At 43.1% G+C, this 25,529-nt stretch overlaps 1 protein-coding gene across 9 annotated transcripts in view; it reads right to left on the reverse strand.

Moving 5' to 3' along the window:
- Positions 1 to 25,529, reverse strand: part of MTUS1 (microtubule associated scaffold protein 1) — a 326,118-nt gene that overhangs the window by 91,843 nt on the left and 208,746 nt on the right. The window contains exon 1 of one of the 9 annotated variants that reach the window (XM_073583633.1): positions 17,917 to 18,281. The exons of the other annotated variants lie outside the window; for them this stretch is intronic. Coding sequence (XP_073439734.1) covers positions 17,917 to 18,037 — 121 coding nt within the window. The 5' untranslated portion in view covers positions 18,038 to 18,281. Of the gene's footprint in view, positions 1 to 17,916; positions 18,282 to 25,529 lie in introns of those variants that run through there. 9 annotated transcript variants of the gene reach the window in all.

The raw sequence follows: 25,529 nt of genomic DNA on the forward strand, positions 1-25,529 counted from the left end.
AAAGAATTGCCGCGATTCCGCACCCATAGGAATGCATGAGAATCTTTTACTTCCCACATGTGGCTATGCCCACCATGCGGGAAGTTAGGCGTCTCATGTGCGGTTGGTACCCACGGTGTGGAGGAGAGGAGACTGTCCTCCAGGCCCTGGGTACCATACCCCTGTAAAAAAAAGAATAAAAAAAAAAAAATCGGGGTATATTTACCTTCCGGCGTCCCGCGCTGCATTCCCGGCCTAAGCGTTCCCAGTGTGGCAAGGTCCTATGATGAAGTAGTCTCGCGTGACTCTAGCGGTCTCGCGAGATCGCTATAATAACGCGAGACCAACGTCATCACAGGTCTCGCAAGGCATCACTGGGGACGTCGGAAGGTAAATATACACCGATTTTTTATTTTTTTTTTATCATTTTTAACATTTTATCTTTTACTATTGATGACGCATAGGCGGCCTCAATAGTAAAAAGCTGCTCACACTTGTCAAACACTATGTTTGACGAGTGTGACCAACCTGTCAATCACTTTCCAAGCGATGCTTCAAATCGCTTGGAAAGTGCTTGAGAAAATCACGGCAAAATCGCGAACAAAATCGCGGTGGAAAAACCTCGCGATTTCTGGGAAGGAGTCTGGTTTTTAGTGTGCGTTTTAAAACGCTACGTGGGCCCATAGCCTAACACCTGTTCTGTGTTTTGGAGACACTCCTGGTTTTGGCATTGAAAAACTGATAAATTCTGGTGTGAATAAAGCCTAGGGCTTGTGGGGGGGAAGAGCAAGACTGTTTCAAAAGGCAGCAAAAATAAAAATCTAAGCGCCACCGCATGACATGCAGAGCTTGGGCTAGGAGAAATCAGGGCCCCACTTTGGGTTACGTGCACATTCCTTTAGGGCTCATTCAAGTGATTTTCCCCATATAAAAAAAAAAAACCCTGACATTTTCATTTTTTGCTCTGTTTTTACCATCAGTTACTCCTGTATGCAAAAAATACTGAATTTGGTGTCTCAAGCCTCTGCAATCAGTCACCTGGATGGCAGAGAGCGGATTGATTTATTTTATTTTCCACGAATCTATAGACTTTCTTTGCAAAGTTTTAGCTGTGCCTCTGATAAAAATTGGACAACTATGTTCTGTTCTGGAAATGTGAATAGCCCCTAAAGGCCCTGTCACACTTAGCGATGTACCAGCGATATGACGCGGTCAGGATCGCTGGTGCATCGCTAAGTGGTCGCTAGTGAGCTGCCACACAGGCAGATCTCACTAGCGACATCGCTGGGAACGGGGATCGCTACTTACCTGTCACACCAGGCGATCCTGCGTCCTCCCTCCCGGCTCCACGCGTCGCTCGTCGTCACAGCAGGAAGCGCCGCAGGAAGCTGACGACGAGAAACAGTCCTGGACGTTCTCGCGCGATCAGCGATAACCAGCGGGGGAGCCGGTCGTAGGCAAGTATCAGACACAGCGATATCGCTAGCAATATCGCTATAACGTCACTAGTTATAGCGATATCGCTTAGTGTCACAGGCCCTTAAGACTTTTATAGGTACAAGGTTTTATCTGTGAAATACATGGAGAGACCCTGTGCATGAAAAACTGACATCTGCATAAGCCTCTCATGCAGATTGTTGGGAGGACTTCATCTTTTGAATTGCATGGGTATCATTTGTGAAAAATTTAAATTTTCAACAATTCTCAAAAGCACATGAAAATGTAGAGTCCCTGTGGGTGGAGATAAGGGGAGGGGGAAAAAAAATAAATTACTGATATGGGTTTGATATAAGTCTCCAAAAATAAAGGAAGCAACAGAGAATATTCTCATAAAGCAAACAGATGAAGCAGCGACTCAAGGAGAAGTCATTATTATGGGGGACTTCAACTACCCTGAAATACATTGGGGAACCGAAACCTGCAGTTCCAGCAAAGGTAATAGGTTTTTGACAACTATGGGAGACAATTACCTTTCACTACTGGTTCAGGACCCAACAAGAGGGGGGGCACTGCTAGACCTAATATTAACCAACAGGCCAGACCGCATATCAAATGTAAGGGTTGGGGGTCACTTGGGTAATAGTGATCACAAAATAATAAGTTTTCATGCATCCTTTAATAAGATGTGTAGTAGAGGGGTTACAAGGACACTAAACTTCAGGATGGCAAATTTCCAACGGATGAGAGATGATCTTGGTGCAATTAACTGGGACGACATCCTGAGACATAAAAATACACAAAGAAAATGGGAGACGTTTATTACCATCCTGAATAGGACCTGTGCACAATATATACCGTATGGGAATAAACATGCTAGAAATAGGAGGAAACCACTATGGCTAAATAGAGCTGTAAGTGGCGCAATAAGGGACAAAAAGAAAGCGTTTAGAGAATTAAAGCAAGTAGGTAGTGATGAGGCATCTATAATAATAAATGCCCTAAGCAGCTTCCGGTTGTAACAACTTCCGTCCAGTTGTAACCGGTGACGTCACCGCACACCTCTTTCCATGTTAACCCTCAACACACCACTCCTCCTCAACACACACACTCCTCTCACCTTTCACCATCTCCACTCACGTCCACTCACTCTTTCACTCCACATACGACCCTTTCTCTCACTCCGTCTCTCATAATCACGCCGTCATCGCCGCTGATCGACGATCCCCGACATCTTTTTCCGCCGGCGCCATCCTGGATCCAGACGTCCTCCACGCCGGCGACATGTTCTTGCGGCGACGCCATTTTGGATCGGCGAAATCCCGCGATAGTCAAGATGGCGTCGCCGCAAGAACATGTCGCCGGCGTGGAGGACGTCGGGATCCAAAATGGCATCGGCGAAATCTCACGAGATTTCGCCGACGCCATTTTGGATCCCGACGGCATGGCGTCGGCTTAAACTCGCAAGAACATGTCGCCGGCGTGGACAACGTCTGGATCCAGGATGGCGCCGGTGGAAGAAGATGTGGGGGATCGTGGAGCAGTGGCGATGACGGCGTGAGTATGAGAGACGGAGTGAGAGAAGGGGTCGTATGTGGAGTGAAAGAGTGAGTGGACGTGAGTGGAGATGGTGAAAGGAGTGTGTGTTGAGGAAGAGTGGTGTGTTGAGGGCTAACATGGAAAGAGGTGTGCGGTGACGTCACCGGTTAATTAAGTACAGTCATAGATAGACCATTATTTTTAATCTTTAAGGATTCCATAATAACAGGGTCTGTACCACAGGACTGGCGTATAGCAAATGTGGTGCCAATATTCAAAAAGGGGACAAAAACTGAACTTAGAAATTAAAGGCCAGTAAGTTTAACCTCAACTGTGGGTAAAATCCTGGAGGGTTTTCTAAGATACTATACTGGAGTATCTGGAGAAGAATAACCTCATGACCCAATATCAACATGGGTTTACATGGGACTGTTCCTGTCAGACTAATCTGATAAGCTTTTATGAAGAGGTAAGTTCAGGACTGGACCAAGGGAATGCAGTGGATGTGGTGTACATGGACTTTTCAAAAGCTTTTGATACGGTGCCACACAAAGGGTTGATATATAAAATGAGAACAATGGGGATAGGGGAAAATATGTGTAGGTGGGTTAAGAGCTGGCTCAGGGATAGGAAACAAAGGGTGGTTATTAATGGAGCACACTCGGACTGGGTCACGGTTAGCTGTGGGGTACCACAGGGGTCAGTTTTGGGCCCGCTTCTTATTAACATTTATTAATGACCTTGTAGGGGGCATAGAGAGTAGAATTTCAATATTTGCAGATGACACGAAACTCTGCAGGGTAATCAATACAGAGGACAATTTTATATTACAGGAGGATTTACGTAAACTAGAAGCTTGGGCTGATAAATAGCAAATGAGCTGTAAGGTCATGCACTTGGGTAGAACAAACAAGATGTATAATGATGTGCTTAATTGTAAAACACTGGGCAAAACAGTCACTGAAAAAGACCTGGGTGTATGGGTGGATGACAAGCTCACACTTAGTGGCCAGTGTCAGGCAGCTGCTGCAAAGGCAAATAAAATAATGGGATGCATTAAAAGAGGCATAGATGCTCATGAGGAGAACATAATTTTACCTCTATATAAGTCACTAGTGCGACCACACTTAGAATACTGTGTACAGTTCTGGTCTATTAGGTTATTAGGGAACTAGGGGGTCTGCAATACCAAGACAGGTTATTACACTTGGGGTTATTTAGTTTGGAGAATCGAAGGCTTAGGGGTGATCTTATTACAATGTATAAATATATGCGGGGACAGTACAAAGACCTTTCTAATGATCTTTTTACTCTTAGACCTGTGACGGGGACAAGGGGGCATCCTCTACTTCTGGAGGAAAAAAGGTTTAAGCATACTCACAGACGCGGATTCTTTACTGTAAGAGCAGTGAGACTATGGAACTCGCTGTCATATGATGTTGTAATGAGTGATTGCCTACTAAAATTTAAGAAGGGACTGGATGCCTTTCTAGAAAAGTATAATATTACAGGGTATATACACTAGTTTCCTTGATATTGTGTTGATCAAGGGAGCTAGTCTGATTGCCGTATGTGGAGTCGGGAAGGAATTTTTTTTCCCGAATGTGAAGCTTACTGTTAGCCACAAGTTTTTTTTTTTTTGCCTTCCTCTGGATCAACATGTTAGGGCAGGTTAGGATAGGTTATGAGTTGAACTAGATGGACTTAAAGTCTTCCTTCAACCTTAATAACTATGTTACTATGTTACATGGTCTCAGGACTCCGTGGACACAGTTACCTCCAGGAGCAAAGTTAAAATTAACATATTTTGAGTAAAAAAAAAACACTTAGTATTTTTAAAAATGTTACACTTGCTCACTTTTACAGCACATTGCTGGCTGCTGAATGAGTGAACCAAGAATCCATCAGTGAGCTGTTCTGTCAAAGATTATAACTTGTGTGAAAAAAAGGACTGCCCTTTAACTAATGCTATTAAATGGGGCAGTGGAGGTGAGCGAATACACTTAGGTACACGAGAAAGTATAAAAAAAAAAAATCAGCTTTCTACAGCAGCAGCTATTGATCATTTACAGGACCATTTCCAGTATCCTACGTCACAGAATTACAATATATCCATAAAAACTGGATGATACACTGACCTCATATGGCATCCCATTTTTGTTCCCATACCCATGGACTTGAATGGCAGAGTCTCATTTGATTTACAGAAAAAAATAGTGTATGTTGCAATTTTTTTCACACGCAAATTCAGTCAGTGACAAAAAAAACGTTGCTCATCTGCACTGCACTGCTGAATAACATTGGTCCGTGTTTTTTTCACGTACAGAACTCATACCGAAAATACAGTTGCATAAACGAACCGTTTATTCTGATTTCTACTGCCATCTATGGCCATATCAAAGTTCAGCTCAACTTTAAAGACGTCCACAAAAGAAGAAAAAAATAAAGTTCTACACTCCATTAAGCACAGCTCACTGATGGATCCTTAGTTAACTCCTTTTGTTGAGAAATATGCAATCAAAGGGTCTGTATATGACAATGGATTTCCTGCACTATCCACATCTGTAGAGACCAAAGATATTTTCTCCAAGATTTCACACACTACCAAGGTAAGCAAGGATAAGCCCATATAAGTCAATGGAACCGATGGAGCATAGTGCATATAAGGTGGTCCGAAACACTAGTAGCAACCAATTCATACATATACACTTGTAATCTCTGGAGAAGAGCGCCCCTGACAGATTCTAGGGTACATCACACGAAACCCAGGACCCCAGCTGCTCTGCCCACTACCCTGGAACTTGTGCTCATGTACAAGCCGCTCAAAGAAAACAGTAAGAGGAGACCTGCTCAGTAACATCATTAGATCATATACTCCCAAATTAAAAATGCCACCAGCAAAAGCACCTTCCAACAGGCGTCCGGTTTCTGAGCTAATTTTGGACACAGTTTGGCAGGGGGCGCATTAGTAGGTGTCTGACATGTTAGTCCTGCGCGGGGTATCAAGTGACCGCATGTTGTGAGGGACAATCTGTGTCCTCCTCAATATCCGCTGCATCTTCACAAAACTGAGAACAACTTACAGTATGCAAGAAATGGCAGAGGAGCGGAGTGCGGCCATCACCATAGGACCTCCACAGAGGAGATGTGTGGGCAGGGGGTCATTACAGGCATAAAGCTGGAGATCAGATGGTCGCTCTAGGTCACATTTCAACACTCTGATCAACAAGATGGTGCAGGTCAGAGATCAGGGCAGCGTAGGGTCAGGAAACCTTTACCAGTCAGCAGCTCCAACTGCAGAAGTGACAGCAGAGTCAAGAAGCAGCGAATAATTGTGTGATTTATCAGACACACTGACACCAATCACACATCATCAGCAGGTCTTCAGGAACCTGCAAATGTCCATGGGGTAGACCCACCAGTAAGAAAGGGGCGAGGGGAACACCACATCCCCAGACCAGCTTTCATATTAAATACATAAAAACCAGAACAAATAAGCAATCTATGAAAATAATCATCCGGCTTCAACACTGCTTCAACCTAGCTCTTTACTACCCTACACAGTGCTGCACCTTTCATATTCAGATTCCCTTTAGGTCTACCTTCTCATCCTAAATAATGTAACGCCATATCCTTAAGGAAAATCTGTCAACAGGTTTTTGCTACCACACCTGAGAGAGGCATGGTGTAGGGGCAGAAACTGCGATTCCAGCTTCGCATTACTCTGAGCTACTTGCTGCAGTTTTGACAAAATCCCTTCTCTCCTGCAGATCTAGCAGTGCTCTGAATGTTAAGCTCGGTATAACCCCGCCCACACCACCGATTGGCTGATTATTGCGCACACTGTACATGGCCTTCAGATTAGGTGTCAAAGGCCTGGTGCCCTTTTAATTGCTTATGCTGGATAATTCCCTTTTTTTCCCCCCTATTCCATGACTGATGTGCATCGTAGAGGTGGGATACACACCCATCCAGAGAACAGGGCTCGTTCCATGCCACTACACGTTTTCATTTCTGCTCACCTTTATTTTCATGTTCGGGAGATCAACTGCTTCTCGGCACAATAGGAAAGTTTTCAGTAATCCCAACTCCACATACACAGTTGTAGCAAGCTTTAGCTCGATATTTCATGTATTGTATACCATGATCTAGCTGACTGAACCCAACTAATATGTTAAATGCCATGTAATGTGGTCAATGTAAAAGTTTCCTACATCTGTACATATACTCAATTAGCCAAGCCAATAAAGTTACGATTAGAAAATTTCTGGAATATGGGAGAAAAAACACAGGTCCTGGAGGATACCGACAACGGTGTGGTAACGAAGAGAGAATGAGGGAAATAAGAAAAAAAAGTATAATGAACAGAATGTCAACTTGGTAAAAAAAAAAAAAAAAACTTGGCTTTTTTATGGAAATGTCCTTTACCATTTTGGGAATATTCGGCTCATCTCTAGGACATAGGCCAATTTATGTGAGAAGATGGAAGGGTTGTCCATGTTACCTCTTGAAGATGTATGTATTAACATAACGTACGGTGTTGTGTAATGTGCATGGTCACATGCGTTATTTTGCCCGACAGAAGGGAGAGAGCTTGGGTTAATGTTTGGGATTAGCCTAAGAGAATAGATCACAAACCACTGTAATGGACCTTAATTACAGACATCAAAAAGACAGGGATGGCTTGATAAAAAAAAACCTTTATTTAATCACTTGGCAAACAAACATATAATGTGCAATATTAAAAGAAAGTGCCAGTATGGCACATCACTTACTGAAATGAACTGCAAATATGCATGGGGACATAAATAATGAGATATAATATACAACTGTATCTCATTATACCAACAACCACGGTATATATATAATTCAAAATTGATAATATGCATATAGCTAGAAAAGAAAAAAAAAAAAAAAAATATTATTATATATATATATATCTTATATATAATATATAATAATATTATATATAATATATATATATATCTATCTTTTTATGGATTGGATTAATATGACGTTATATTTTATTGGGTCATGGAATTAACTTTTATGATTAATTTGGGTATTTACACCGTTGTGCTGCTTATAATAATCAGTCTCTTCCAAATGGTGTACGGTGTGTGTGTGTATATATATATATATATATATATATATATATATATATATATATATATACACACATACATACACACACCGTACACCATTTGGAAGAGACTGATTATTATAAGCAGCACAACGGTGTAAATACCCAAATTAATCATAAAAGTTCATTCCATGACCCAATAAAATATAACGTCATATTAATCCAATCCATAAAAAGAAAAAATTAATAAAAATAATATATTAAAAAATGTAAATAATAATTACACTGTGTAAATATAGCTGAACAAAAAAGACCAATGTGCAAGGAAAATATATGCCATAACAGTCTGTAAGTATACAACACTGCTGAAAATTGTGATGCAAAAGTAACCGTGCTTCAATTAATCTTAAACTGTATTACCTGTTGTTGGTGCAGACACAGACCCCGTGTGGTGATGCCAGACACTCCCCGACGCGTGTTTCGGAACCAGCGTCCTTCACACATCCAGCCAGGACCCTCACCTTATTGTAACTTGCCAGGGTGTAGGATAAGTAGCTCGCTCACGTCTACCACCCCGAGCCACAGCTGTGACCAACAGCGATCCTGGGAATGGGGCTCTGGGACCCAGATGGCAGGCTCTGCAGAATCCAGTCCTGAATGGGGTAAAGGGCAGCATGATGGCTCAGTGGTTAGCACTGCAGCCTTGCAGCGCTGGAGTCCTGGGTTCGAATCCCAACAAGGACAACATCTGCAAATAGTTTGTATGTTCTCCCTGTGTTTGCGTGGGTTTCCTCCGGGTACTCCGGTTTCCCCCCACATTCCAAAGACATACTGATAGGGAATTTAGATTGTGAGCTCCATCAGGGACAGTGATGATAATGTGTGCAAACTGTAAAGCGCTGCGGAATATGTTAGCGCTATATAAAAATAAAGATTTTTATTCATTATTAAGGGTAAAAGCCTGCCCAACCTCCGCTCTATTCACCAGTCTAAGGGACTGCAGGAATCCCATAGCCCACATATATGGGATAGTTTACAGATTTGGGAAAAAAAACCTTCAATGATTTTTCAAGTTTACAAAATGTGCTAAAAGCAAAGTATACGTTTAGAAAATAAATTTATAAAGACTTCAAGGAGAAGAGGTCTTATCGATCGTCAATAGCGCCTTACTCCCCAAATAATGTCAAACAATGGATTTCTCTGAGATCATGTTGAGGCACTGGTTTGACCACCCCAGAAGGAACGTGATTGTAATCTTATCCAATCACACCTCCAATAGACCGCTCTGGGGCCACAGTGTGCCCTTCCGGGTCCAGGTCTTGTTTGCTTCTTTAAATATGGAGGCATACAAATGATTTTGATAAAAAAAATCCCAGCTTTGGTATGAACAACTTCATTAATGTGGTATTTAATAATACATGATCTATAATTCAGCGGTCAGCTAACATGAATATTTCATTGCATGTAACACGCACAAGAGGGTCCGATCACAACATCAAGTGATTTGGAAAGAAAGGTAGAGTTTCACAATTAGTCTCTTCCATCTCTGATCTCTCGACAACTATACCCCAAATTATAGGATTTTCAAGACCAAGCATTACGACACTGAACAAGACCATTATGTGTGAGGAATACAATTTGTCACCAGGGAGAAAATAATGGAGCAGATGATTAAAGGCCACATACGGTATTAAATCTAAAATTAAATTTTAGTACTAGAGAACGGTTCAACAGGGTTATATGGAAAATATATTGCTTCACATAAGCCTTATGTGCTGTAAATTAAGAAAACAGCACGGATTAAGGTTTACCTGAAATTACAGAAATCGAGGGGGACATTGCTCACAAGAATAAACAAAATGGAGGTCAGACCAGCTCATCCTCTCCGGTATGGGTGCACGGATAATTAAGGCATGCCAAACAGCAGGAAAAGCCTAAGTGGAACCCAGCACTCAAATGGATCAAGAGTTTTCGGTTTTATTGTCCACTAGTGATTAACAAAGGTGTTCGGATAATGTCTTTTCCGAATATGCTCCGGTGTTATCCGAGCACCTCGTGCGTTCTCATATATTATGTTCTAGTCCCTGCGGTTGCATGATTTGCAGCTGTTAGATAGCCTCAACACACGTGGGGATTGCCTTGTTTGTTAGGGAATCCCCACATGTCCAGCCTAACAGCCACAAGTCATGCAGCCGCAGGGACTAGAACATAATATATGAGCACGCCAAGATGCTCCGATATCACCAGAGCGTGCTTGGATAAGATGTACCCGAATATGCTCACTGATCACCATCGTCCACACATCATGGGGTCTATGTTGGGAACGGGTTACAGCCCGCTTCCATTGATCTGTACTGGATTTTATGGGATGTGGACAATAATGCTGAATAGTTTCTATCCACATTCTTTATTCTTATATTGGTCACAAGATACATTTTTAGTGTCCAAGCAACGGAAACTGAATTTAACTACAAGGAGACAATTGAGGTTTCCCTCATCTCAACAAATGTGCCAGTATGCCAGCAAAAACAGCTTACAGGCCCCAATACAAGTATTAGGTCATTTCCCTTTTTTAAAAAAAAATGACGTGCCAACCGGTTAGGGTTCATGTAGACGTCCGAGTATTTCGGTCAGATATTGGACTGCAATGAGCAGACCTAAACAATACAGCCTCAGAAATACACAAGACCGTTACACTCAGGTCAGGAGAGCTGCGGCCAGTCCATGCATTAGCGGTCCATGCTCAGACCAACTGGCGTGGACGTCTGAGTCCTTATTCTCTAAGCCATCAATAAGTGCTGACCAGTGATCAAGCTCCAGACAAAGTAAAAGCCCAACAAGGTTCCTGTGAGCTTGAATGGGAGAGAGTTGCAGTACCATGCACATTTTCATTCGCCAATGTTAAACCTTTGGGACTGTGCGAGGAAGTGGGTACACGATGGACTTATATTTGTACATATGCAATGCTGCAAGGTAAAACATGGTGGTGGGGAGTGAAACAGTACTTCAAAAAGTGAGAAACCAAGTTACCTTCAGGACCCCGTACACAGTCTAAAGTCAGTCAGCCGAACATGCTGTTACTGGTGATCACTATATTAGCTGTACACTGACACTATATACAGAGCTCCTGTGTATAATGTCACCAATGATCACTGTATTACCTGTACACTGACACTATATACAGAGTTCCTGTGTATAGGGTCACCAGTGATCACTATTACATGTACACTGGCAGTATACACTGTGTACTATATACAAAGCTCCTGTGAATAATGGCAGTTATGGTATAATTAGTACTGTGTTTTGTTTTTTTTTATTAATGATTATTGTAGTATTCAGTCACTATGTGGTGGTAATATGTGGTCTGGTAATGGTGTGGCGGTATTTGTCCCTTGCATGTGGTATTATTCATTCACTATATGGTGGTGATATGTGGTTTGATCACGGTGTGATGGTATTTGTCCCTTGTATGTGGTATCATTGTTTATTAAAAAAAAAAAAAAAAAAAGTATGTGACACATTCCCTTAAATAAACAAATAAAAACATACGGTACCTAAAAAGAGTATTGGATATTTTAAACAAATGTTTAATAAGTTAGGGTAGAGTAGGACCCGGCCAAAAGAGTCTCCCTTGTCGTGGTGGCGGCTTACAAAAAAAAAAAAAAAATCTTTTAGCCAAAACAAAAGCTGCTGGCTTTGTATGTGATCTGGTGTTAGATGGGAACTGTTAATGTATGATTGGTAAGGACGTGGTGCAGATGTGGAGTTTTTCTATGAGTGGGCGGTAAGACTGTGGAAGGTTTGAAGGTTGTAGGTAGAGCTGGGAGGAGTGTCAAGGGGGCCCAAAAATTTTCCCGATACGTGGCCCCGAAATTCATGGCTGCAGCCCTGAACATGATGTAGGGACAGAAATCCCAGCAAGCACTTTCTGGGCTGTCTGTTGCAGTTTTAATGAGATCACTGTTTATCGGTTGCAGATCTATCAATGCTCTGAATGCTGAGCGCTGTATAACCCCGTCCACTGATTAAAACGGTAAGAAAGCTGCCAGGGTATACAGATAGCTGTCGATCAGTGGTGGGGGGCCGGGGTTATACAGTGCTCATGAATATGGAGGACTACCTGGCAGAAGGTTTAAAGGGGTCGTCCACTACTAGGACAAACCCTTCTTACACTAAATGTTCAGCCCCGATAAAATAAACCTTATACTCCCCTCCCGTGCCGGCTTTGTTCCTGCGGTGTCGGCCCTCGCTCTCCCTGCAGCAGTGATGCAGTGAAATGACACGTGATGCTGGCGCCCAATCAGTACTGGCGTCACTGACTCCGCCTTCGGACAAACTGAACATTTAGCATGAGTCTGGGCTGCAGTTGATTATACGCCAGGCATCACGTGTCACCTCACCGCAACACAGCCCTGGGACCGCGAGTGCCATCACCGCTGGAACGGAGTCGGCATGGTAGATGAGCGAGTACAGGTTTATTTATTTTACCGGGGTAGAACATTTAGTTTAAGAAGGGGTTGTCCTAGTAGTGGACAACCCCTTTAATAGTTCTCAAGTGAATCTTCTGCTGATAAAACAGTGACGCTACCAAAATTACAGCAAGCAGCCCAGTAAGTGACATCACTGGAATCAGGGCCTCTGTCTCTACATTACACTGCTCTCATATTAGGTGGCAAAAACTTGCAGACAGATTCTCTAAGGCTAAGCAGAAGCTTCTGATCATTAATAGTGGGTGACTTTTGTATAAAATTTTAATACCACAAATGTTTTTCCTTTGTAAACAGGCCAATAAATTAGAAGTGGATGTTCTTTGATATAAAAGGTGGTCACTGACTTCTAGCCAGGAAAGATTCTTTACTGTAAACTGTATTGTCTAAGTTAAGTATAAAGTAAACCGTATCTGTGGATTTACAGCCTCGCTCACCACCGTTACACGGAACGATAGCTAAAAATAAAGATGGCTTCTGGGTGGAATATGTCAGAGTTCTAGGAGGTCGGCTCCAGCATCTGACTCGAGAGATGCTGCGTGGAGAGGTGGCTGTGCATGCATTCAAAAAAATGGCCAAATAGAGGTGGGACACGCATCTGTCAGACATCTTTGTAAATTCTGCAGATATGCCACAAATGTCTGATATGGGAAGCTCTTGGCCAAAATTATTGCATAGGGCTCACAACTATGTGCCATGAGGATGAGGGGCTCAAGGAACTGAAAAAGACCTCTACATCAGGGTTCCACAACTCCAGTCCTCAAGGCCCACCAACAGGTCATGTTTTCAGGATTTCCTGTGTATTGCACAGGTGATGCAATTATCACCTGAGCAATACTAAAGAAATCCTGAAAACATGACCTGTTGGTTGGCCTTGAGGACGGGAGTTGGGGAACCCTGCTCTACATTACCTATAAAACTGCCTGCCCCTTGTCACTCCATTCCTAGAACAGGCGGTTATAAGGCCCTGCAGTATTCCCTTGCAGTGCTAATGAATGAAGTTTTTGTTGTGCCGCCATTACTCAATTACATCAATTGGAAAAAAAACAATGTGGACAACCCTTTTATGGAAAAAATGCAATATATGGGGGGGGGGGGGATAATCCTAAGGTGTATTCACGTGCAAGCACAATGAGAAGTCATGTCAGCTTAAGCTGACCATCTAGCGCCTCAACCCCAGGATATGTAAATCCAAGGAGGACTTTACTAGGAGTCAAAAAAGATTTACCTGCAGGTAGTTAGCAACTACCTGCCTGTTCTAACCATCGCAGGCTCAAAGCGGTCACGGATTGCACCTGCCAGCAACTCATCTGCTCCGTCAGCAGAGCAGCTCTTCTTCCTGGGCTGCGCTGTCAATGAGGCATGAGTGCCAACGTCTTCTGACCGTGGGCTTCCTGCAGTCATGTAACGGGGAGCCGTCAGTTAGGATGATATCAGTAGTCAAGTTTTGTCGACAAAGAATGGAAGAGAAGCCGCTGCCCTGTCGATGTGTTGTCAGCAGAGGACGCGTAATCGCCGGTAGTGACCGCGCTGTGCCTGCAGATATCTGTCCTGGGCAGAACAGGCAGGTAGTTAGCTACTACTTGCCTGTTAATTATAAAGCCCACAGTACAAAAAATAAATAGAGCGCTGGATAACCACTTTAATTTAAGTGCTAGGATTTCTGCAAGAACTATTAAAAATTGGAGCAGCTGAAAAAAATGTCTGAAAAAATAAGTAAAAAAAAATCAAATCAAATGTGAGCATTTGAGAAAGATTGACCGAGAAACTAACTTTAAGCATTTTTTTCCACCGGCATCATGTGCTACAGCATTAGCCACTGGTAAAAAGGCTGGAAGATGGTGCCCAGCCTGCTGGGAACGTCACGCTAACTGGAATTAATTGATAGCCCTGGTAAGAGCCCATTGTTTGGTTCCATCTATTAATACTAGCACGTTATAAATACACGCTTCCTGCCTGCGCCGCTCCAGAGATCCAGTCTTCCTGTGTTATTGTTTCATAATCGCGCTATGGCCGCATGTGCACAATCTAATTCGAGTCATGAAGCCCCATAGGGCTCAGTTACTGCACAAAAGCCAGAAATCAGGGACTCAAACATCCGATTAAGGAAAACCAATAACATTTCACTGGCTGATCACTACTGCTGGAATGTAACCACAATGTGTCTCATTTTAGGTATTTAAAGGGGAAACCCAATGTATTATCATCCCACGTGATTCATTATACCAGGCTCCAGTTCTGAGGCACAAGGTCATGTACCATTGGGAGAAGACAAGTCTGAATAAGTAGCAAGCGATCAGATGCTCCGGGACACACTGCGCTGTGTGACCCGTAAGTGACTTTTACAAAATAGGCCTATGGAGCGTCAGAATAAGGATTCATAGTTTAAGATAGTAAAAGCGACTTCCGGCTCACGCATAGGGTGTCGAATTAGCCGGCTAGTCTCATCTGCAGTGACGTCATTGTGAAAAGAGCAGAAGAATGGCGCTGGATCCCAGAGAGCAGCGATAGGAGACTATATAAATATACTTCAAAATATTAGTGGGAGTGCTCTTTTAAGCAACATTGATGAAAAAAAAATCGAATACTTAAAAAAAACTTGAAAAGGTGGAACAAAACATAGGAGAATAAGACAAGTGATGATCGAACATGCTCGGATAACGTCTTATCGTGCTCATGTGCTATCCTAGTATCTTGGGCGCGCGCCAATATTTTCACGTTCTTGCGGCTGCATGTGCTTAGCAAACAGGCAATCAATGCATGTGTTGCGGCTGTCTAACAGTCATGTGTTATGGAGTCGTGGGAAAGCAAACGTTATTCGAGCACACCCAAGATACTCGGGTGAACACGTTATCAGAGCACGTGCCCTCATTAATTTGTCCTATAGGAGCTCTTCAGTGGGATTGCACTAGCTTAGCCTTCACTCCCAACACATGCTCAATGAGCACTGGGTGCGTAGACCTTCACGAGTAATCCTCTTCGGTGAGACCGAACTGGCAAGTATTCAGCCCCTACAAGCATTAATGCGCCTCGGGAACTCAACACTGTCACCAATTCACCAGATCTCCATTCTTAGATCACATTGCGGTAGGGGATATGCTGTGACACAGTCTATCCACCACTAGATGGCCCTTGCCAAAGTCGCCGACTGCATAAGTCAGGAACAGTTTAGTATCTATAGTTTAACACTCCAACTCCTTGACAGGTGCCATTGATTGGGTAATGTGCCTTTAGACCCCAGTATAGTTTTGCTTGAGCGCCAAAAAAACCCCTATGGATTCACAATGGTTATCGCTACACAGAGTATATTGAAGAGACCTCAAATTAGATTTAATAATCTCACAGATTTAGTGGAGTCACAAAAGTACATGTTACATGGAAACATTGGGAAATTTTAATCAAATGGGTCCATAGGTTGGAATAGGTAAACTTGACACATCATACGTTGCGTTTTTGCAGGTTTTTTATGCAATTTTTCAGTTGCTTTTCACAGTACCAGCAAAGTCTATGAGACCGCAGACATCTCACACACACAGCTTTTTTTTCCCCCCTGTTTTGCCAAAGAGCTGGTTTTTGCAAAAATGCAGCATGTCACTTAAGGCGGGTTTTGGCTTTTTTCACCTATTGAAAGCAATGAGTAGCGCAAAAAAAAAAATGCTATAAAAGTGCTGTAAAAAAACGCAGGTATCAGGTTTTGCTGCGTTTTTGGTGCTAAAACCTGATGAAATTGAATCAGATTTTTTTAATGCACTAAGCTATCAGTATGCACAAGAGAAACGTACGACGACAAAAACGCTGCAAAAAAGAGGCAAACGCTGAGCAAAACCTGATGTTTTGACGTTGCTTCTTTACAGCCAAGAGAGGGTTTTTCTGCAAAAACGCAATGTGTGAACACAGCCTTGGAATGTTTTTTGGCAAACATCTGGCTGGGCTATGGTTGCCAAGTGATTTTGAGGACTGCAGATATTATAGCCTAATACGATTGGGGCACCAGTCATGTGTTGTTTCTCCAAGTTCCTGGCAAAACTTCTCATGAGGTGGTGTGCACCTAGCCTCAGATTCCCCATCTGGTGGTGAGAATAGTGCAGCATGGCACCTTAGGTGCCAGTATTCGAATGACTCACGTCAGTGTCACTGATTTACCTAGCTCATCTCCAAGCATACGACTTTCAAGGTTCAGGTTATGACTACCAGCGACCCTATAAAGAAAGCCCCACCACTTACAGCGCGTAGAATACTTGGTAACCCAGCTCCCTACATGGCTTGCCAACAGCAGTAGTAATCTGAGGGAATAAATATCTCCTGCCCAAAATAAAAATCAGCAGCCATGTATCCCGGGGCCACAGTCTGACAGACTTCAACTCCACTGCCCAAACCATGGCTGTGCAGGTTACGCTCCTCAAATATGCCCTCATATCCCAGAGTTACCACCCAAATACACCGTGATCCCCACCATCTTCTCACCTGCTGGTCATAACTCATTGCCTGCGGCTGATCATGGGACTGCCATGCTAACCCAGCAGATTATATCCATAGGCTATGGATTATTTTAGGCCATCAGACATTTTCTTACACGTAGAATATTGCAGACAATGTGACACGGATGATAATGAAGGGTTAGGTGAATGCCATTTCTAGCTGTCCGAATCGTTTGCCATCACCTAGGAAACACTATGGCTGCAGACAGCTTTTCTTTTTATATGGAGTCTACATTTGGACCATTGACTCTACACTGGAAATGTGCGAGCGTGAAAAACAGCAGCATGGAGTGTGGAGGAGGTGACATAAGCCCTCCATTAGACCCGAGCGCTGACCATATCAGATCTAGGAATGACAACAGCTGGGATTAATAGGATTGTGGAGGAATTACACAGGAGGCATGTATACGATATGGTCAAAATGATATTTAACCAGTGGATTGGGGCATTAGTCGGTAATCGCATATTATGCTCATCAAGTTCAAGAAATTTATGTACATAAAAACAAACAAAAAAAGCCCTAAAATGATTTCAAATGATAAAGTCCAATGATTAGTTTTTATTAATATTCGATTAGATTGATAAACAAGCACTTAGGTCCTAGTCTAGGGTTCATATTCGGGGTACATAATCTTATAGGATGCAACACGGTATGTAGAAAAGTCAATGTAATATATATATATCCCTAAATAAAAATTAAGAACTAGCGTACTTAGCGGATACGTGACAGCAATTGTGCACACCGTGACGGATAAAGGTAACGCTATAAGGAGGATACGTGTGTGCCACGTACGATGTCCCCATACATATGGCCGCACACCTAACAAGTGTGTCTCAGCCATCAGCTGCAGCAGTAAACAAGATGTCCCCTGCCATTATAGGAGCACACTGGCACTGATCACCGTACACTAACCTGCGTGAAATATCACCGAGCTTTTCCGGTATCCAGACGGCAGACGCAGATTTCGGAGCAGTCCGCTTGCAGTCAGTCGCACACGCATATTGGATAAGGAGAATTTGGGAGACCATAACATGTCTTCAGAAAAAGTGGAGAGATATCCAGCAAGAAATTGCCTCCATGTACTACCAAGCTATATTTTTAGCTCTCCAGCGATGATCTGGAGCCAAGCAGCAGAAGGAAGGCAGAAATAAGCAATTCGAAAAGGCAGCTCATTCCATCACCCTGACTGCCAGGCGCACACATCACAAATCCCAGAAAGCAAAAAGCCACTATGCAATTCTGTCCAGCAGCACTCCCCCCAACCAGATGTTGCAGAAACAAAGCGTGCCCTTAGAATGAGCCCTCCTCCCAGAGCCTGTGAAGACAGGCAGCCCTGAATGACATCACACCAATCTATTATGCAGGGAAAGGGCTGCTTAACACTCGTCTTCTGCGCTTTACTATGGATTATATGCACAATGTCACCGAAATAGAAGAGTCCGTGCCCAGTGACATTAATCCTGTGTGTGCGGCTATACAGCGATGGAAACCATGCATCGCCAAGACAATGGTGCTAAGGAAACAAGTGCACACAGAGCAACCGTGGAGCAGCCGCAGAGACAGGAAAAACACTAATGACAGGTCTCAGCTCGCCATCATCGCGGCTCTGAGGGGTGATTAAAGGTGGGAGGTGATCAAGAAGCAGCACCCAATGGCCCCATCCATCCCTCACTCAGACAATAACTGGCAGAATCCTGCGGGCTGCCTCATTATCCTTCACAGAGGATAGGAGGAATCCGAACAAAATGGTGGCACTGGTCCCTGGGGAAATATCCTGTACATAATCGTGACAAGGGGGTGGCAATGTTCGCAGCACAATGACTTCCACAGTTTGTGTAAGACAGAATTAAAGAATATACAATAAATTGTGAGAGCGAATAAGTAATTATATACACACACACTAATATAACGTGTGCATGTGTAAATCATACATATAACACACATGCCTACACACAATTACATACATCATCACTGAAATTACAGCACCTAGAAGGAGGAGTCGTATAAGTATGGAAATGATAGACAGACATGTTAATATTCACATTGCGAAATAAATGGAAACTAAATTTTCAAAACCTCTTGATGTATTCAGTACAGAGTATGAGCGCCACGGGTAGAAATCCCCGCACTTACACGCCTTGGCTGCCATCAATGCGGTTATTAGTGGATGTCTGAGGAATGGTCTGCTACACTGAATGCACTTGTGCAAATAATCAAGATCCGCTGCTGACCGCTCCCTTTGCTATTGCCGACCAATAACGTTCCAGATGTTCTCCGTGGCACACAAGACTGGGACACCCTGCAGGCCATGGTAGCATGTTTAGGCCACACAGGCTTGGTCAAAGTAGCAAGAGCAACAAGCTGGATGTCGTTACGTTGAAGAATAGCTCCTACAACACTTTGGAGGAATGGCCGACCACCAAATCAATGTAAAGTGCGCCGTTATCTGGAAGACTAGAGGGGTTCCTGCGCTTTATGCCACCCCACAAACCCCAGAGCAGGGCCATTGTGAAGCCCCCTCTCATTAAATATACTTTTTGTTAGGGTTTTAATTACATTTTATCAGCATTTTTGCATTACTCAAAATGGCTGATCCCAATAAAGTCTATATGGACTAGTGACGCTTTGAACCTACAATGCATTCTTATTTCTGGCATTTTTATGGTCAGTGGCTTCTTTCTAGATGAAGCTTGCTTTCAGTATGGTGTTGTGTTTTGCCCTTGACAGTTTTTTTTATATCTTCTGCGTTTTTTACAGAAGACATTGGGAAGAGCAAAACAGTCTCCAAGAAAGCCTGTCCTTGTTACCCACAGCACAGCACAACTTTCACTTTAGCAGAGCAGTGTTCGCAGTAAAAGCTGAGCTCTGATTGGTTACCATTGGCAACAGTGTTTTTCTTTAAGCAAGGTTCTATGAAATGGGGCCAGATGCCTTAATCTGCATCTTCACAGAGTTCAATATCACATGATTTGTCAAGAGAAAAATACCACAAGAAAGGTCACAAAAATGCGAGTGCAAAAAGGGACATCCGTTAAAGATCTCAACCGCCTGATCTTTATTTCAACAAATATATTCGTAAGATCACAAAGTGGTGTCCACAGCTAAGTATTACAGGTTCTTCTCCTACACTTGATAGAGCCACCTCCAAAATGGAGCATGTGACCAGACCTGTCAGTCAGCTTCTACTCCAATAAAAAAAAAAAAAAGGGAGGCTGGTGGACAGATCTAATCACATGCTCATCAATCAGCAGTCATTTTGTGGACAAAAGCTGGTCAACCACTTTTAATGAGATTGTGAGCCCCATTGGGGACAGTGATGATAATGTGTGCATACTGTAATGCGCTATATAAAAATATAAAGCTATTAATGCGAATCTGTTGCTGAGTTTTTGCTACTCCCATCAGCATAATGTAGGGGCAGAGACACGGATTCCCACAATATATCCCTAACGGGGCTTCTTTCACTTATCTCTCAGACTAGGTGGCAAAAATCCCTTTAAGTTTTAGACTCCCTTTAGAAACCTCATTATATTGGCAAAAAATGCGATAAAAACTACATGTACAGTATACCACAAAAGTGAGTACACCCCTCATTATTTTAAAAAAAAGGGATGGTGTGATCCAGGGCAGAAGCGACTAAGTAATCGATTGGAGACAGGTCCTGGGAGAGGACACCTAGCAGCAAGGCCCAGAGATTACAAGGCGAAAAGGTAACAAGAAATACGTGAGACAAATAGATTGTCCGGGGCGGGAGTTCCAGAGCGTCCGCACTAAAGTGCTGGCCATGCTGGCACAATAACTTCCCTAAGGGGAAAGAAGATGTGGAACCGCAGGTCGAGTAAAGGACTTTTGCTAAACAGGACGGTGAAGTCGAGCTGGGTTGTAGTGAAGTAGTGAAGAAACAGTGGAGACCAAGGACAAGTAGAGAGAGTAAAGAGAAAAGGAGAACATGACTTATGGATATGGGACGGGCCCCCACTCCATCTTAAAACCACCATAACTACAGTAAACCTAGGCACTAGAATAAATACACAACACATTATTTTGGTTGTCAAAATGGCCACAGCTTTATTTAAATCACAGGATTAAAACAATCACAGTAGGAGTCAGGTGAAGTGCTAGTACATTAGGATTCACAAGTACTGTGATATCCCCAGCTGTCTGACATACAGAACCAGGATAGACAACCATAAAGGGGCGGCACGCACTGGCTTGCCATTCAAGCAGAGCCAGTAAACTTTCAGGGCACCAATGACCCTATTATCCTCACTCCTGTGCTTAACCACTGTGCCCGCCCCTGATTGACGTTACCATTACAACGTCCTTGAGGCTGGCCACCAAAGCCGAGCCTGTTCACCACCATGAGGTTTTACATCCTCTATTAGTTAAAATGAGTCCACTTTAACTTGCCTGCAACTTCCACCTGACTCCTAAACCGCCACCAGAGAGGCCATTTGACACCTTAAATGGACTCGACCCCCATCAACCATGCCTAACAAAGCCATCAACCATTTCTACATGCTATGAAAAGTCTGTGCACACAAGTAATAAAAAATAAAATTCCAGAGCTCCGACAGAGTAATTTTATCAATGCCATGCTACCAAGTTATGATCGATAATACGTAACTGCAGCAAAACAGCAGTTGCTAAACATCCTGCAATGAGGATCCCATAATGGGGAATGTGGAAAGTAAACCATAATTAAGGCCGTAGCCACAATCTGAAAACCTGTATAATGACATCTATCATGCCTCATCTCCCGAGATTTCAGTGCCGAGATCGCCATCTGTGCTTACGCGGCGGCCATTTTCCAGGAAGCAAGCCACCGCGCAGGCATGGATGGAACGGCAGAGCCCCACACGCAGCACGGGACAGAGCCCAGTGGCGGCGGCAGGCACCAGGGGACACAGCGCGGCGGCGGCGGCAGCAGCACCTGAGGGACCCAGCGCAGTGGCGGCAGCACCTGAGGGACCCAGCGCGGTCGCGGCAAGTAACGGACACCCGCAGCGGCAGCCCAAAAAATGTATGTTTGCATTGTAAGACGCACCCCTATTTTCCCCCAAAATTTAGGGGAATAAAAGTGCATCTTACAAAGCGAAAAATACGGTATATGTACAGCCAGGAAAATAACCTGGAGACACAGGATGTCTATGCCCAGCATGATCCGTATATAGCAGAGTGAGGAGTGATATCATGTATACAGGCCTGTGGTACAGGTTAAGTATACAGCACATCCCTCGTGCTTAAAAATCTACACCACTATACCAAAAAAGCTGCAGGAGTAAAGGTCCACCCATCCCCAAGTCATGTCCTCCTCCGCCTATGGCTCCAGTGGTTTCTATAGAGAAATGAAGGATGGAAACTGTGTGGAAAATGTTTTGAGTTGTAAAGGAAACGTTAATAAGACTGTACCCGCCATCTCTCGTATATATTCCCTACCAAGTTTCTGTTCAGTTACAAATAAAAAAAAAATGTTATATGGTGGTCTCCCTCATTGAGCTGTACAACATCTGGTCCCGGCAAACCAGCAACATCAGTTACATGGGGCCTCCATGGGAGTAGCGCCCTCACACCCAAAGTTTATACACCCAGCCAGGACCTCCACTTTCATGTAACAAGCGGGGGCTTAGAGAGTACAACCTCACCCACGGCTACTGCTCTGTGACATAGCACACCTGTTAAAACCAGCAGAATGTTTACAGCCAAGACTCCATTCTTGTCAGTTTTCATTTTCATCCCACCTATGGCTAATTAACAAAAAAAGGAAAAATAAATATTACTCACATCAAAAGTAATATTCACACACATACAGGTTCGTACATGGGCTGTACACATGAATGAAGTGAAACAGTCATTCTCTCTGAACCGCACAAGATCTATAAATGCTATTTCCCCTGCACAGCTCCCTACCCGCTGGATTCGTGCTGCTGCAAGGCGCCGTCACGATATAACAATGGCAAAACACGTCACACCACACTGAGGCATGCTCGGCCACACTTACAGGCTGGTTTGTGCGCATTTCTCACTGTAAAGCCTGATTTACTACTGTCGGTAATAATGAGCACACACCCAACACCAGGATCGTACCCTGACAGCAATCCTCTGGATATACAGCACTATGGGCGGTGTGACTCCGTACAATGCGAGGGAAGACAGCCATGTTTACTACAACTGCCTGACGGCTGAGAACTGGGTCTTTGGGACCTCGATTTTTTCATATAATCTCTAAGTAGCTGACCACCATGGGAACTGGTCACATGGAATATGCTGCTCTATGTGCATGCATGATATAGTTTATGTCTATCTGCTCTGCCCCCTCTGCCCTATAAGTTACACAATATTTCTACCCAACCAAAAAATAACCCTACATTTAAATTCACTCATTCTGTTGGGGGGTAGTGACTGATTGTCAGCCTTACCTGTGAGCATAAATATAGACAGTGTAGTCACCAGATAAGACTGCCCACTGGACTCATTTAAACTCTTGCTCTTTCTGGGTTAAGGAGTTGTCTACACCTTGGACAAACAATTATTTTTATTTTACAAGGGTAAATTAAAAAGAAAAAAAAAAAAAATACGTTCAGCAGGGATAGCTTGTTATTGTTATGCCACATGAGCCCTGCAACCAATCAGCGACTGCCAATGGGCTTCTGCGCCAGCTCTTCCTTTAAACAACCGAAAATAGAGACAGGTGACAGGCTGCAGGGGTCATGTGTTATAACTGTTCCCACGCTGGGTCCACTGTGGCTCGAGGAACAGAGAATGTGTTATTTGTATTTCATGTTCTGTCCAGTCATATAATTGCTGTCTAGAAGGTCTAGTCATTTTTTGTGTCTTCGATTTTTACAGACATTGTATTTTGTGTATTAATCCTTCATATATTTCATACTGTAAGGTAACAGCACCACCTGCTGGCCGTTTAATGCATAGATTCTAGTTTAATTTGCAATGTATTGTGGGATTGTTCCTGTTACATCATAGTCTTGTTTATGACACTGAGGGGAACAGCAGCTATTATTCCTCCATGTGTCTTAGGAGAAACTACACCATTCGTGTTCTTCATGCTTCTAAAACAGCCTGCTCTAAGCATAGTTGGTAAGAACTAGGTGTTATAATCCTGTGTTTATAACGTTTGTTGTATTAAATAGGTAATCATCAGCTAAGTATTACCTCATGGTACCCATGTATTACCTCATGGTACCCATGTATTACCTCATGGTACCCATGTATTACCTCATGGTACCATGTATTGCAGACTATCTGTATTTTATGCTCTGTGCAGTTGTATATTCTGAAATGCTCCTGTTATTGCATCCTATAGTTTCACCCATTCCTGTCACATCTGCAATCAATAAAAGAAGGTTACAATTTTATAGCCTCTTTTTCTTAAATAAGACAGGGGGTTTAGCTACATGTCTCATTGCACACCCTTCTAACGTGTATGAGGACAGTATATTTCACAAGAGACACCCCTCATTTGAAAAAGGGTTTCCAGGTAGTGGACACTCCTCTCATACCAATATACTGTAAGCAAAGCCTCATGTACACTGTGGTTATAGAACATCTATATAGAGCCATAACGGACATTGTAGAGATGCATATGCCTTTAACTATATATACCTCATATCATATCGTATGGAGACATACAGTGGTGTCCTATAAAAAAGTGTGACCTGCTCATTGGCTATTTTATGTCATTGAAGGACAAGGTATGCACACAGGGCACCCAATGGGGCACAATGTGATGGCACATCAAAGCTACATACCATCTGCAGGTTTTTGTCACCTAATATAACAGCTGCATGATGTAGGAGCAGAAACCCAGATTCCAGCAATGTGTCACTTACTAGCTTGTGTTTTGCCGTTTCAATAAAAAAAGTTGTTTATCAGCAGCCGATTATCACTGCAGGACTATGTATCTGGTGCCTCCAGGTCCAACCACTCCCTCACCACCAATACACATTGTAAACAGAAAGCAGTCAATGGTGTGGGACGGGGATATAAAGGGCTCAGCATTCAGAGCTCTGCTAGATCGGCAGCAAAAAGAAAACTGATCAGGGTCTCTACTACATCATGTTGCACATGGCAAAAACTTGCTGACAGATTCCCTTTCAGGCTAGCTCCACGCATCAGTTTTTCTTGTCATACGTCAAGTCTATTTTTTGCATGTATGCAAAAAAATAAAAAACATTGTTAGCTTCCCTTACACATTAAATTATGGTCTGCACATATATGGCAAGGTCATGTTCATCCCTCCTTTAACATGGGGCCGTTTACTTAATTTGGAGTGTGTTCGCACAACAGGGATCGAAGCTTGACAGGTCTCAGGTTTTATTTTTGTATGTACAATTCAGCTTCAAAAAACGAAAGTGAGAAGACACATTTATTGTAAAGGTCCATGATTATCTGTAAAAATAACCGATAGCGCACATACCACTAAACGGACGTGTGAACCACCACTAGTGTTAACAGTTATAAAGCAGGTCTCTTACACGGTAACTAATTCTAGAACACGCGTCGTTTCC

The sequence above is a fragment of the Dendrobates tinctorius genome, unplaced genomic scaffold (assembly GCF_039654945.1).
Source record: "Dendrobates tinctorius isolate UK_male_01 unplaced genomic scaffold, ASM3965494v1 ptg000079l, whole genome shotgun sequence".
Classification (NCBI taxonomy): domain Eukaryota; kingdom Metazoa; phylum Chordata; class Amphibia; order Anura; family Dendrobatidae; genus Dendrobates; species Dendrobates tinctorius.